Genomic DNA, 12,177 nt, shown 5'->3' with positions numbered 1-12,177 from the left:
GTAGGAAGAAAACTTACAATTCTCACAATGAACGCTCTGGCTTTGTTTAGCCTAAAGACGTGAAGTCACTGGAAGATGCAGCAGTTCTCTAGTCAGCTGCATAACACTTAATTATGCTTCACAGTGTAGTAGATTGATGTAATGATGCTAAAAAAGACTATTCATTCTTTTAAAGTGTCTGTGTCAACTTGAAATCATGTTACCAAAGCTCATTTTGATGTTTTCCTGATTGCAAGGAAGATTAATGTTTCTTAAAATATTTTATGGCTGCTTTGTGAAACAAACTGACAGAATGAAGTGATTGACATACAAAAAAAATACTTCACTACACATGGAACTTCATCAGAAGCAAAACTGAGATAGTCATGAAACCTGTGCTGAATTTATAACCAGGAGTTCTGTGAGAGTTTGATGCTTTAACATAATAGTTATGGAAAACCTGAATGGGCAGTAGGGATGGAAGATGGTTGGAAAAGCAAGATTTCTTAACTAGGAAAAAAACTTTAGGACTTGTCCTCAAACACACTGAAAAACAAAACGCCCCTCCAATCCATGAAGTCAAAATGTGACTGCTTTGCTTAGAAACAATGGCAAAACATGCAGTTAGAAAATAGCTTACGTGGCTTCTGAAACTTGGTACCAGCTGGCAGACAGTTGTGTAAAAGCATGAGATCATCTTCCAAACCACCCAGCAGCAATTCGTAAGATAATTCTAACATGAAATAACGTTGGACCGTGTTTCCAGAAGCATTATTTCTCACACTGTAAAGAAGTCATGGATAATTATGGTGCAATGTCTTTTTGTTCCAGTTTGGTAATAGCTGTATGGCTCGGAATTCCTTTTACCTGGTATCTGGTGTTGATAGGCTGAAAAAGCAGTAACTCTGCAAAAGCTACAGTAATATTCTGTTAAATCTGCTCTGCAGGCAAGTAAAAATCATTATTTATAGTATTTAAAGCCCCTAATAAAGGCTGGCAGCTGTTAAATGTGTGGGTATCCTGGAGTTAATGTTGCACCCTTCCCTGCCTGCTGCTCTGGAGGGAGTATTGGATTTCCTTACCATAGCTGATAACCTTCCACTGCTCTGGTATTCAGTGTACTTCAGCTGAAGCAGGGCATTTTTGGCTCAAAGTATGCCTGGCCTTTCCAAGACTAGTCGTCAGACTACGCCTTTTATTTAAATTTTAAAATTTATTATATTTTTTAATTTTTAAAAAAGGAAGCCTTGCCTTTCTGGTTGCCTTTATAAAGTACAGCTATTAAGGCTTCTGTTTCTCAGTTCTTCCCCTGTTTCTTATTGCTCAGGTTTCTCTTTCCCCAATTTACACTTCTGTTACATTGTTTAATTAATTAGTACATTCCTTCTAGCTTAAGGCTGTCTCCATAACACTTTAATATTGCTGTACTTCATTTTGTGAAGCATCAATTGTACGTTGCCAGCTTCAGTGGTACCATCTGATTTTTGTTGTTTGTGACAATATCAAGTTTCTTTTATATATATATATAAAAAAAACTTGCTAATTAGCTGTCTTTCTTCTAACATCTTACTTAGCTGGGGGTGGATGGAGGGTCCACTCATTCATATGGACTAGTTTAGAAAAATACTATAGCCAGCCATAGGATTAGCTGCATGATGAGAGTTTGGCACCACATGGCAAATTCTTGACAGTTAAAAAGTGGTATCTAATGTCCATAGCAGACAACTGAGAATTATTGGGGAAAGATGCACTTTGAACTATCATGACTGTAAAGAGAAAAATTTACAGCTGCTAGCATACCATAAGCCATGTTTTTATTTCTGCTTGAGTTTAGTATGATAAGCAGTGGATTTCACATTTCATCCACGATTCACTTCATTTCTCTACATTCAGATTTAACAGACAGACCAGGTCTCAAGGGGGCAGGTAACCAGACCAATCAAACACAACCAGCATGGGTTTTTAGGTGGGGTTTTTAACTTTCCTTTATTGATACGACAAAAAACACAGTACAGAATAGCAGCAGCTCTGTACACCCAATATGGAAGCACCTGTGCAACTTTGTCATATACCCAGACTAGGGGGGGAATTCTATTTATGCTGTTTCAGCAACTCTGATTTTCCATATGATTTAAATTATATGGTATCCACAAGGTTAATTGTTTTGCCACAAAGGGCACTAGTTTTGTTCAACTTGATACCTTGTGTTTAACAAGGCTCATGCTTTGAGACATGCAAAGGCCTGAAAAGCATTAGCTGCCCCTATGGTACAGCTCATTTTCTTAAGATAGAGGTAAGAGATACCATCTCTTGAAAGAGTATTACAGACACTTTGTCTGGTGTGGTTCAAGGTAGGCCTAATCTGGTCCTTTGTCATGTACACAATCTTTCTTTAGAACTCCTCTAGTTTCCAGAGTCCCTGCAAGCTTGTGTTACATAATAGTAAGATACACCAAATAGCAATGCCTTTCCGTTTACTATTAGCATCTTCACAAGTATTAACAACAGTGGCACTGAGGGTAGCATCAAACCTGTTTACTTAAATCTGTCAGATATTATTTTTCCCCAGCTTACATTTCTTCCACCTCAGTTCCTTCACTTTTTCAAAACCAGTTCTACCTTCTGCCTTTGTGCTGAAGGCTAGAAGTACTATGTAGTTGTAGCCTTGCCAGGAGGAATGAGCTAAAATAATGGAAAGTGTTTTGGTGAGAGAGAAGTGTTCTGGAAAGATAGTAAGTTTATTCATACATCCACCATCTGGTCTTCTGCATTTCTGGAACTGGGTATAATTATGCACTGAAAAAGGATCCTTAAAACTGGCTGCTTTAAATAGGTTCACTCTCATTTTCAGATGGCTTTTGTCTTTCTTTTTTCTACTAAATTCTTCAAGAAGAATTCACCTAATTGAAAGGTAAAAAGGCACCAGAATGATTTCTAGGTATTTCAGTGAAATAAAGCACAACAATACACATTCTTATTTAATGAGAATATTCTATTCTACAATATGATTGTGCTTACCAGTATTTTATAGTAATTCAATCCTATACAACAGCACTTTCAACACATACAGCATGGATGTAAAAAAAAAAAAAACCCAAACCAAAACCCATAACCCAACAAACAACCCCTCCAACCCCCCAAAATCCTCATTTTCCTCATACCCAATTTTATGAAGTAGCTCTGTTTCTTCGTCCTTTCCAACAGGCAAAGGTGAATTGATCTAATTAAAAATTACTTCCTATTTCATAAAATATCAGCAACTTATAGTGAAACCTGCTATAAATCTCATTTGAGCTGGCATAAAACAGTCTGAGAAGCAAGGTGTCCTAGCTGAGTCTTTTCTGTTCTCTCCATCAGAAAAAGCAGGATGCTGGGCCTACACAACAGTGCCATTAACAGCAGCTGCTACTTAATACTCTGTGCTTTGTCAGAAAAAGCACTGCTACAAGCGTGTCTAATTATTTCTAAGGCACTGTAAATAAATTCTGCATAAAGCAACGAAATTACATCACAAACAACAAAGGGTCCCATTAAACCCTGAAGCACCCAAGAGTTAGAATGTTAAGAAGTTGCTATCTGGGTACCCTTTATCCTGCTTCACACATTAACTATAGTAGAAACTAGGTTTTGCAAAAAATTAGCAATTGTAGAAATACCATCTACTGTCATACCGATGCATTTAGATGACCTACAGAAGACAGTATAAATAATTATTAAAAAAAAGGATGACTACGTGAGGTGTCCTTGAGCTAAGGTGAGCTTTGTTGCACGTTACTTCACCATTTTAACTTTATATAATAAAACATTCCGTGCTAGAGAATCTAATGCTTTTCAGTAATTTACCTGCTTTATAGGAGGAGCGCACTAAAGGCCCACTGGCAGTGTAGTGGAATCCAAGATCATTTCCTACTTTTTCCCAGTACTTAAATTTTTCAGGAGTTATGTACTCCTCAACCTGAGTGAAAAAAATGTGCTTTGATTAGGTATTAATGCAAAGGAAATGGCTGTAGCTAGTATGTAGTGAAATAGAACAGTTCTATCGTGAGTTCAAAATTTTACACTCCAGAACTTTCAGCAGTCTCTCTGCCTCCTACCAAAAGAATGCATTTTATTTGCTTTTCATATTCAGCTGAAAAGTTTAGAATTTAGGTTCTAGTTGTTCCTTCATAATTTTATTCATTCTATTTTTGAACGGTCCTTTTGAGCAAACTTTTTTTTTGTCCAAGTTAGTGGAAAAAACCCCCCCAAATAGTCCTACAGCTCTCTTCACTAACAGTTATTTCAATGAAACACAGTAACAGAACAGAGACTCAAGCTCTGGACAGATCACAAAAGGAGAAGAATGGTAATTTCCCCAGCTGAAGTGGCACCATTAAGGGAGAGCCTATGCGATAGTGAAGGAGAGCTGGCTTGAGCCATTATGTTTGAGACATACACTGAAACTCTTGTTTTCCCAAATCGTGCCTCAGCTCCAGCTGTCTCTGAAGCCAATAGCAGAAAGTAGCATGGGAAGTCTGCAGATGATGGAAGGGATTAGATGGCTGAGGGATTTTTTAGTGAAGAGTCCATAACAGATGAAGATAAGGCTAAACAAGGAAGGAAATTTCCCCCCCCAAATCCACAATTAAGGTAAGGATACATATCAAGCCTCAATTTAGAAAGAGGAAACTTGACTGTGCAAGGTACAGACCATAAATCTACCTGTAAATTAAAGGCATTTTTACCTTTAGGTGACGTTTTGTTGGTTGCATGTACTGTCCTAGCGTCAAACAGTCTACATCTGCTTCCCGCAATACTGTAAAAACAAAATTCCCTGTTAGGGAAGGGGGGTGTTTCCTAATTTCTGTCCAAGTCTGAACAAAGGTCGCTCCACAGCACCCTGCAGGGCTAACATTCTGCTCTGCAGCAAAGGGAACCTCCAGCCTCCACAAGCAGTAGCCACACACCTCTTTCTGGGCTCCACGCTGCTGCAAGACCTGAGCTATCTAGTTTAAAGCTAGAGAGAATACCACTGCACTGCACTCACTGCAGTCGTGTGTCTCACTGCAGAGATCACATGCTCTTGCTTTTTTATCTTACTGCTTTTCATTGTTACCTTCAGGTCAGAGCCTTCATTAGAAAAAAAGAAATGGATGCGTGCACACACACCGGGCCCGCACTTGTCCACTGTTTCAAAAGACTTCGTGCCTAAAAGATGTGGACAGTTCTAAAGAGCTATAAATGAGGGGAAATTGCCAAAATTTTTTGCCAGTGTTACACACTTAGGATGTATGTTAAGTTTTGACGCCTGCAGAATCTCATAAACTCTGCTAAAATTTGAGTATATACTAGGATCAATACACAGCAAATGAGGTCAGGTAGTCTACTTACAGATGGAAACCAAGGCACTGGATAGTCAGCTAGCCTGAAGAATTATGTTCACTACGGCTAGTGGGGTATTCCGAACAAAGGGATAGCTGAGGAATCGGGTTTAGCATGAACATGTCCATATATTTTCTGGCTACTTGGGCTGGTTGCCCCACATCAAATAGGAAGTAAAGACAGTATTTTGCCTACAGCATTGCACTCCCTGTTGCCTTGGGATCTCTGTTTAGATCGATACGGTTCTGTGGAGAAGCTGTTTCAGTATCAGCACATTTAGGTGTTCTTTAACTGGTACCCAGAAGATGGAAGGAGACCAAAATTACAGTAACAGAATTAATGCAGTGGGTAACAGTTTGTCTCCAAATACATCCATGAAAGTGGCCTGAAAACGAACAGCAGCAAAACTGGAATTTCATGTTCTTGTGGCTAGGAAATGTTAGGCAAGGACAGGAAAATCAGGAACCGTCATTTTATGGTCCAGATTGTGGGAGAGCTGCAGAAAAGATATCACTGCATTCTAAATATGGCTTGTTGTACACAAAGTACCACGTAGACATTCTTTCAGGGTAGGGGACAAATGCCATAGGATTTATAAACTACTTCTTACAAGTGCACTGCGTTCACTTACCACTGTGAAATCTCCTCTTAAAAATACATATACATGGAAACAATACGCTACAGCTCCAAATATAACAATTTTTTTTTCATCTAAGCAAACTGAAATAAATTATTTTAAAAAAATCAGGTATGCTGTTTCTAAGAAGGAATGCACAATAAGGCAACTATGTCGCAAGCCCATTATTTAAGTATTGCAAAGAAAAAAAAGAGTATAGTCACACAAAAAATAATTGTATTTTCCACTGAAATTAACATGAGCTCGCTTTACCTGTCAAATTGAATCTGAAAGCCATGTGAAGGCAAAATATTTCAGAAGTTGAATCTTTTTTAATCAAATTGTTTCTTCCCCCAATAAAGCTTAGAAAACATTTCCTGTACCAGCAAATTGATTTGCGTGTAGAGGCAAAGATGCCGACAACTGTTTTCCAACACAATCAAACTCATACCTGTGAATATTGGCATCTGTTTCAACGCGAACTTACATTTCATTGTGGAATACACTTGTTCGTCTGTCTCGCCTAGCCCCAGCATAATGGAGGTTTTAGAGATGACGCGGGGCTGGACCTCTTTAGCGTGCTTCAGCACACGTACGGACTGCTCGAAGCCGGCTCGGGGGTCACGCACCTTCCTTTTGTGTGTTCAGCACCAGGGGAGAAAACGGACGAAAGGGCGTACAGAATGTTAGAGGTGCCAAGCAAGGTGTGCTCTGCTAGTTTCTACAAAGCGAAAATGGCGACTCAGAGGTCTCAGCCGCGCAGTCTGACGCCAGCTGACACCCTCCCCGAGGTGTCACAAGCGATGAGCCTCGCCCCGGTTTAAGTACCGAGGCCGGCCCCGGCCCCGTGGCGCTGACCGCGGCCGCCCGCGGCGGGGCGAGGCTTCGGGTCCCGGCGGCCCCGGCCCCGCGCAGCGGCCCCGGCAGGCGACACCGGCCCCGGCAGGCGACACCGCCCGAGGGCCGCCCCGAGGGCCGGGGCGCGGCGCGGCGCGGGCGCCCTCTGCCGGCGGGCGGCGGGCAGGGCGCGGCAGCACGCGAGGCAGGCTGGGAGCGGGCCCCGCGCCATTGCGGCCTGCGGCCTGCGGCCCGCCCCGCCGCCGGTCTGAACGGATCCCGCCGCCCCCCTCGCACAAAGGCCTCTGACGACACCCCTGTGGGGTTCGTGCTTTCTGCCCACTGCCGTCGCCTACCTCTGTAACTCTGGCACCGTCTCCACGTTGTGGGCGAACACATCCAGTCCCGACAGTGCCACTTTCTCCACCGCTTTGAGGTCCCCTCGAAAATCGGGAGTTAGGCATTCCACCAGGATTTTTGAATTCCTGAAAAGAAGAGACAGAGTGAAGGTGTCTGTGGGGTCGGTGTCACTGTTGCCAAAAAGCTCAATAGAGCAAAAAATAAACATAACAACACTGCGACAAGCAAAGCCAAGTTCATTCGGGACACATCTCCAAAACAACTGATTTCTGCAAATACTTGTATGACAATGCAAACAAAACATGTGTAACTCCTGATTTTACTAACGTAAGCTGAAATAGAATGAAAGCCAAATAATACAAAAGCAACTAGAACAGTCTCACTGTTCATACACGATTTTTCATGTGTCTTTGTTGCAGATTAACTAACACAAGTTTAGTACCACAGCTCCAAAATACAGAAGAGCTATAATCCTACCTACTAGGATAAGAATACTCTGCATTATTGCCCTGGTACCTAATCTTGGTGTCCAGGAGCCAGATTTCAGCTCAGAAAGGCAGGTGGGACACACCACAGGAATCTTTCAAGTCCCAGGATACGCTGGATAAAGACTTAAATGACGTTACACCAATTAAATCTGCCGGCAGACAAGTACGCTATCAAATCGTGTGCAGGGCACCGACGCAGAGTGAAGGCGGCACAACTAGGGGAAAGTGGGAAGGTACAATCGCAGAAACAGCCGTTGTGGGAAAAGGCAAAGCAGTCTGATCACTGCTGAAAGGGAAACCCGCCTTCTTCTGTCATGTGGCAACACTGCTATCTAAATCCACTGTGTTGAATTCATTCTTGAATCCCAAGAATGAACATACCTCAAAAGTAGGTACTAATTTCCTGGTAAACCAGCTGCCTGTTCAAAGAAATAATCCAGTGCTTAGCTTTAAATAAGCCTGGGCTGAATGGGAAATGCATCCTAATTCAAAATACTTTGGGGCCATTATATACGAGAAAGATGAAAAACAGGGAAAAAAAAGGGACCCAGATAGGCTAAAGGCAGACTTTTGTATCTGCACAGCCCCTGGAATAATCCAGCTAAAGGTAGTTTTGACCTATATGTAGTACCACATTCTAAAGTTTTAACAGTAACAGTAATGCATTAATGAGATACCTTTCTTTCAGATGAGAGACTGTCTTTGCAAAGTGTTCTGCTCCACCATCAGGCATATCTAGAAGCATTTCAATTATTCAGTTAACCTTTCTGTTCAAGAAATGCATTTACTTATTAGCAAAGCCACAAAAACTTTACAGATTCAAATTTAAATGCAAAATAATAAAGCTTGAAACCACATTCTTATCTTACTGCTTATGGTAGAACAGATAGTCTACCACACCTTATTCTGCACAAAGTCTAACTGTGATTGTCTAGGGCAGATTTCAAATGTTTACTCCAGATTTACCTGTCTCTAGGTTCACTGTCAGGCTGAGCACAGAATGGCTTTATCTATTTATGGTTTTGGTCTGAGAAACTGTTCTACAAAACCTAAATATATATTATTGCTCTTTTAATTGTAAGCCACTTCAAAGCTACTGGACTTTCCATCACACTCAACAGCCTTTACAATGGTTTTCCCCACCTATGTGGCGTCACCACAAAGGAACTACTACAACCTTAGAAAAAGGCAACTTTCAGGTTTTTTATATATAATATATTTCAGGTTGAGTTTTTGGAAGTGCTGTAATGATACTGTATATGAATGTTTGTGGGGTTTGGTGTTGGTGGGGTTTTTTGCTAATCAAGTAGCAGAACACGGTGTATATGTATGTATTTTGCAACAAATGATTTAGAAAATATTTAGAATGTAATATTCTTGATGCTTAATAACAGTGTAACTGCTGTTAGATTTTACCAGACATAGAGAAATACTAAGAATATGTAAAAAGTTTCAGCACCGTCAACTCCTTTAAAATAGTAATCCTCAGCAATTGTGCTGAGTGACAAATGTTCATCGAGGTCTGCGTTTACCCCATATGAAGAATATGAGAGCTTAGACTGGAAGAGATGAGAGACAACATACTAACCATCTCTGTCCACAGATGTCAATACGACATAATCCAAGCCCCACTCGGCTATAGCTTTTGCTGTGTTGTAAGGCTCCTCGGGATCCAGCGGAGGTGGACTTTTTGCGGTCTTTACTGAACAAAATCTGCAACCTCTAGTGCATGTGTCACCCATCAGCTGAAATAAGAAAGACATTCCTACCTTTACATTGTACACATCACTACTGCTCAGCTGAGAAGCAGCTGCATAAGCTGGATCAGATAAATCCCAATACTAAGCAAAAAAACCGAGGACAGTGCTTTAGTCCACATTTCTTGTAATAAACTCACTCTACTGTAGTAGGGATCCTAGAATACACTACAAACAGCTCAAACATTAACAGAATACTTAAGAAATGGTTAATAGCTTACCATAATAGTAGCTGTAGCTGTAGCATATTCACCACCTCCCCAGCATTCTCCGATGTTGGGACAACGTGCTTCTTCACATACCTAAAGGTAAAAGATAGTAATATACCTGTCTTTTTTCCCTATTATTATGGAAAATTATTATTATATTATTGATCCACTTCAACAGAGGCCTACAAACAAAACCTAACTCCTGTGATAAATGAGATTCATAGAGTTGCATGTTGTTCTATAAAAAGTCAGTAGAATAGATAGGAAGAGAATTGTTTCCTAACATCCATTACCATTCTCTTCCTCTACCTCAGAACTCCAAAAACTCCTCAGCCATGTAATTGCCTTATTAATTAGCACAGATTGTCATTAACATTTTAAATTTCAAATTTCATAAAATGTTTGCAAAGTCTATGATGCATTAAAGCATGACTTTACCCTGGAGGGGGGGAGAAGGAAAAAAGCTCTCCATGCATACCTATCACTTCTTATCATCTGGAAGGTATATTTAATGAAATGCATATATTTCTAGAATTTCTTTTCATGCAAAACATGAACATAACCCTGAAATTGTGTACGTTTCCATTAAAAAGTAACACATTGCATCTTCTGATCTCTTTGGTGATGCAAGTACTAAACCCTAGTATTTAAAATCACAGCAGGAAAAACATTAAATACTCCATTGAATTTGTACTCATTCTTTATTGGTGAAACTCATTTCTGGCAAAAAGGATCAGCATTGGGCTTGGTTTCAGTCTGGAAGATCACACAAGACATTCTTTCTACCTGTCCTCCACAAAGAACTGATTTTGTATCTGTAAAAAAAAAGCCTTATTTCTACAGGAAAACTTGGTTGACACTAGACTTACCGTATGAAGATTTAAACTTCTCAAAGTATTCTTTAGTTTATTGTAGTTCTTTCCCATGGGAATCTTTGTTTTCAGCCATGGAGGAAGTCGCAGCCTGAATGACATCAAGCAAACATAAAGATTAACACATTATTTACATGGCAAGCTTCCATTAATTTCATAGATCCACTTTAATTTGTTACAGATCCCAACTAGGAAAGGTTCCTTGAAAACTGACACAACTCAGCAACCAATATTAACCTCTTTCATGGCTGTAATAGGCTTCTCTCTTCCAGGTTTACAGCATTAAAGAGTAGGAAGTTCACTGTCATTGGAGGGTTTTAAACTGTTAACTGTACCAGTGGGATTTAATAGTGCCACACTGGAGATTGCAAGAGTTAATGGCAGCATATGTTACACAGCTATCGTAAAGTCTGATCAAATTTATAACTGGGCATATGGGAGGGTTTAAGCATTTTTAAAATTTAGTCTCATTTTTTGTTTTAATCTATCAATAATATTTGCTCAACACCGAAGTAGGATATGCTCCCCTAACGATGCATATTTGTAATTCAATGTAGGCCATGGGCACAGGCATTCAAGTAAGAAAAGGCCACCATGCCTTCGTGTTTTGTTGCACATTTTAAGTTAATAAAGTGTGTGTTCTTGAAAAACTATGAAATTTGCAAGCCAGTAGGACAGAATTTACAAAAAATACACTGTATATGTTTTATAGTTAATACTAAAAGTGCGACCTAGTGCATGGAAGCAACTACAGTTGTTTAAAATCACAATTACCTTTCTCCTTTCTGACGCTTTAAATTGCCTTTATACTCGGCCCACGTGCTCCTGTCTGATAAATCTCCAGTTACAAAGTCTTGTAAGTCTGGTCCGTTTTGCAGAAACTCTTTTTTTTCCTCTGGCAAAGAACCTGAGGTCCCGTACTGGCTACACACATGGCTCCCAGCCACCTAAAGGAAGCAACACTGTCATTTATCGAATTTTAAATGTACTAGCACGATATACTACATAACTACATGTCCCTTCGGTGGTTAGTGTATACTTTACGTAAGCATTTTCCCGATCGCCCTTACGTTAAACACGGAATTCCCTTTCGCCCCCGGTCCTGTCCGACAGACGCCAGGCAGGGTCTGCGCCAGAGCAGCGCAGCATCACCTCACGTCTGTGGGCTCCGGACGGTGACAGCACCGCGCCGGGTAACGGCGGTTTCCGTGCGGCGGGCCGAGCGCGGCCGCGCGCTGCCAAGGCGGTCCCCCAGGGCCGCGCTCCGGCGGACGGGCAGACGGGCCGGGCCCGCCGAACCGGGGCGCCGCCGTGTCCGGGCGCGTTGCGGGGCCGGGGCTCCCGGCGCCGCCGCCCCCCCGGTTCGGCAGCGAGCTCGGGTAACGGCACCGCCTCCTGCCCCACGGTGCGCCCCGTCCCCTCACCGGGGACCCGCCCGAGGTCTCCCGTCTGCCGGGCCGCAACGCCCACCCACGGACGCTGGGCGGCCCGGCCGCCGGCACCCCCCTGCGGCGCACGGCCCTGCCGCGGCGCTGACTCACCAGTCCCTGGTGCCCCAGCAGCAACCGGCGGGCTGCCGTGGCGGCGGCGACCCCGCAGCGGCGGCCCCGCGGCAGCAGCGACATGGCGGCGCCCGCGGAGCAGCAGGACCGGCGCTCCCCGCCGGCCCGATCGATCGATGGATCGATCGTCTCAGCG

The 12,177-nt window shown here is 42.2% G+C and overlaps 1 protein-coding gene across 4 annotated transcripts; it reads right to left on the bottom strand.

The window, feature by feature from the left end:
* Positions 1–1,938: 1,938 nt before the first annotated feature.
* LIAS (lipoic acid synthetase) lies at positions 1,939–12,173 on the bottom strand. 4 transcript variants are annotated; one of them, XM_037391499.1, is made up of 11 exons: positions 12,021–12,166; positions 11,254–11,426; positions 10,477–10,570; positions 9,620–9,700; positions 9,230–9,386; positions 8,319–8,376; positions 7,150–7,278; positions 6,444–6,589; positions 4,704–4,774; positions 3,823–3,934; positions 1,939–2,879 (listed from the first exon to the last, which is right to left on the bottom strand). In XM_037391499.1, exons 1-11 carry the CDS (start codon positions 12,102–12,104, stop codon positions 2,827–2,829), a joined length of 1,158 nt encoding a protein of 385 aa, XP_037247396.1. In that variant the 5' UTR covers positions 12,105–12,166; the 3' UTR covers positions 1,939–2,826. The 4 variants fall into 4 exon arrangements, with proteins under 4 accessions (XP_037247396.1, XP_037247422.1, XP_037247413.1 ...); XM_037391525.1 differs by lacking the exon at positions 12,021–12,166 and adding an exon at positions 11,904–11,921 and having other exon boundaries at positions 2,697–2,879; XM_037391516.1 differs by lacking the exon at positions 12,021–12,166 and adding an exon at positions 11,632–11,724 and having other exon boundaries at positions 2,697–2,879.
* Positions 12,174–12,177: the final 4 nt, after the last annotated feature.

Source organism: Falco rusticolus, chromosome 1, assembly GCF_015220075.1.
Source record: "Falco rusticolus isolate bFalRus1 chromosome 1, bFalRus1.pri, whole genome shotgun sequence".
In the NCBI taxonomy this organism is placed as follows: Eukaryota; Metazoa; Chordata; class Aves; order Falconiformes; family Falconidae; genus Falco; species Falco rusticolus.
This window is presented reverse-complemented; position numbering and strand designations above follow the sequence as displayed.

Excerpts from the sequence above, each read along its gene's own strand:
- LIAS (XM_037391499.1), bottom strand. The coding sequence starts at position 12,104 with ATGTCGCTGCTGCCGCGGGGCCGCCGCTGCGGGGTCGCCGCCGCCACG. Across the intron at positions 6,590-7,149 it reads ACGGTGCCAGAGTTACAGAG|GAAGGTGCGTGACCCCCGAG; the intron begins GTAGGCGACGGC and ends AACACACAAAAG. Across the intron at positions 2,880-3,822 it reads GCGCTCCTCCTATAAAGCAG|GTGAATTCTTCTTGAAGAAT; the intron begins GTAAATTACTGA and ends CCTTTCAATTAG.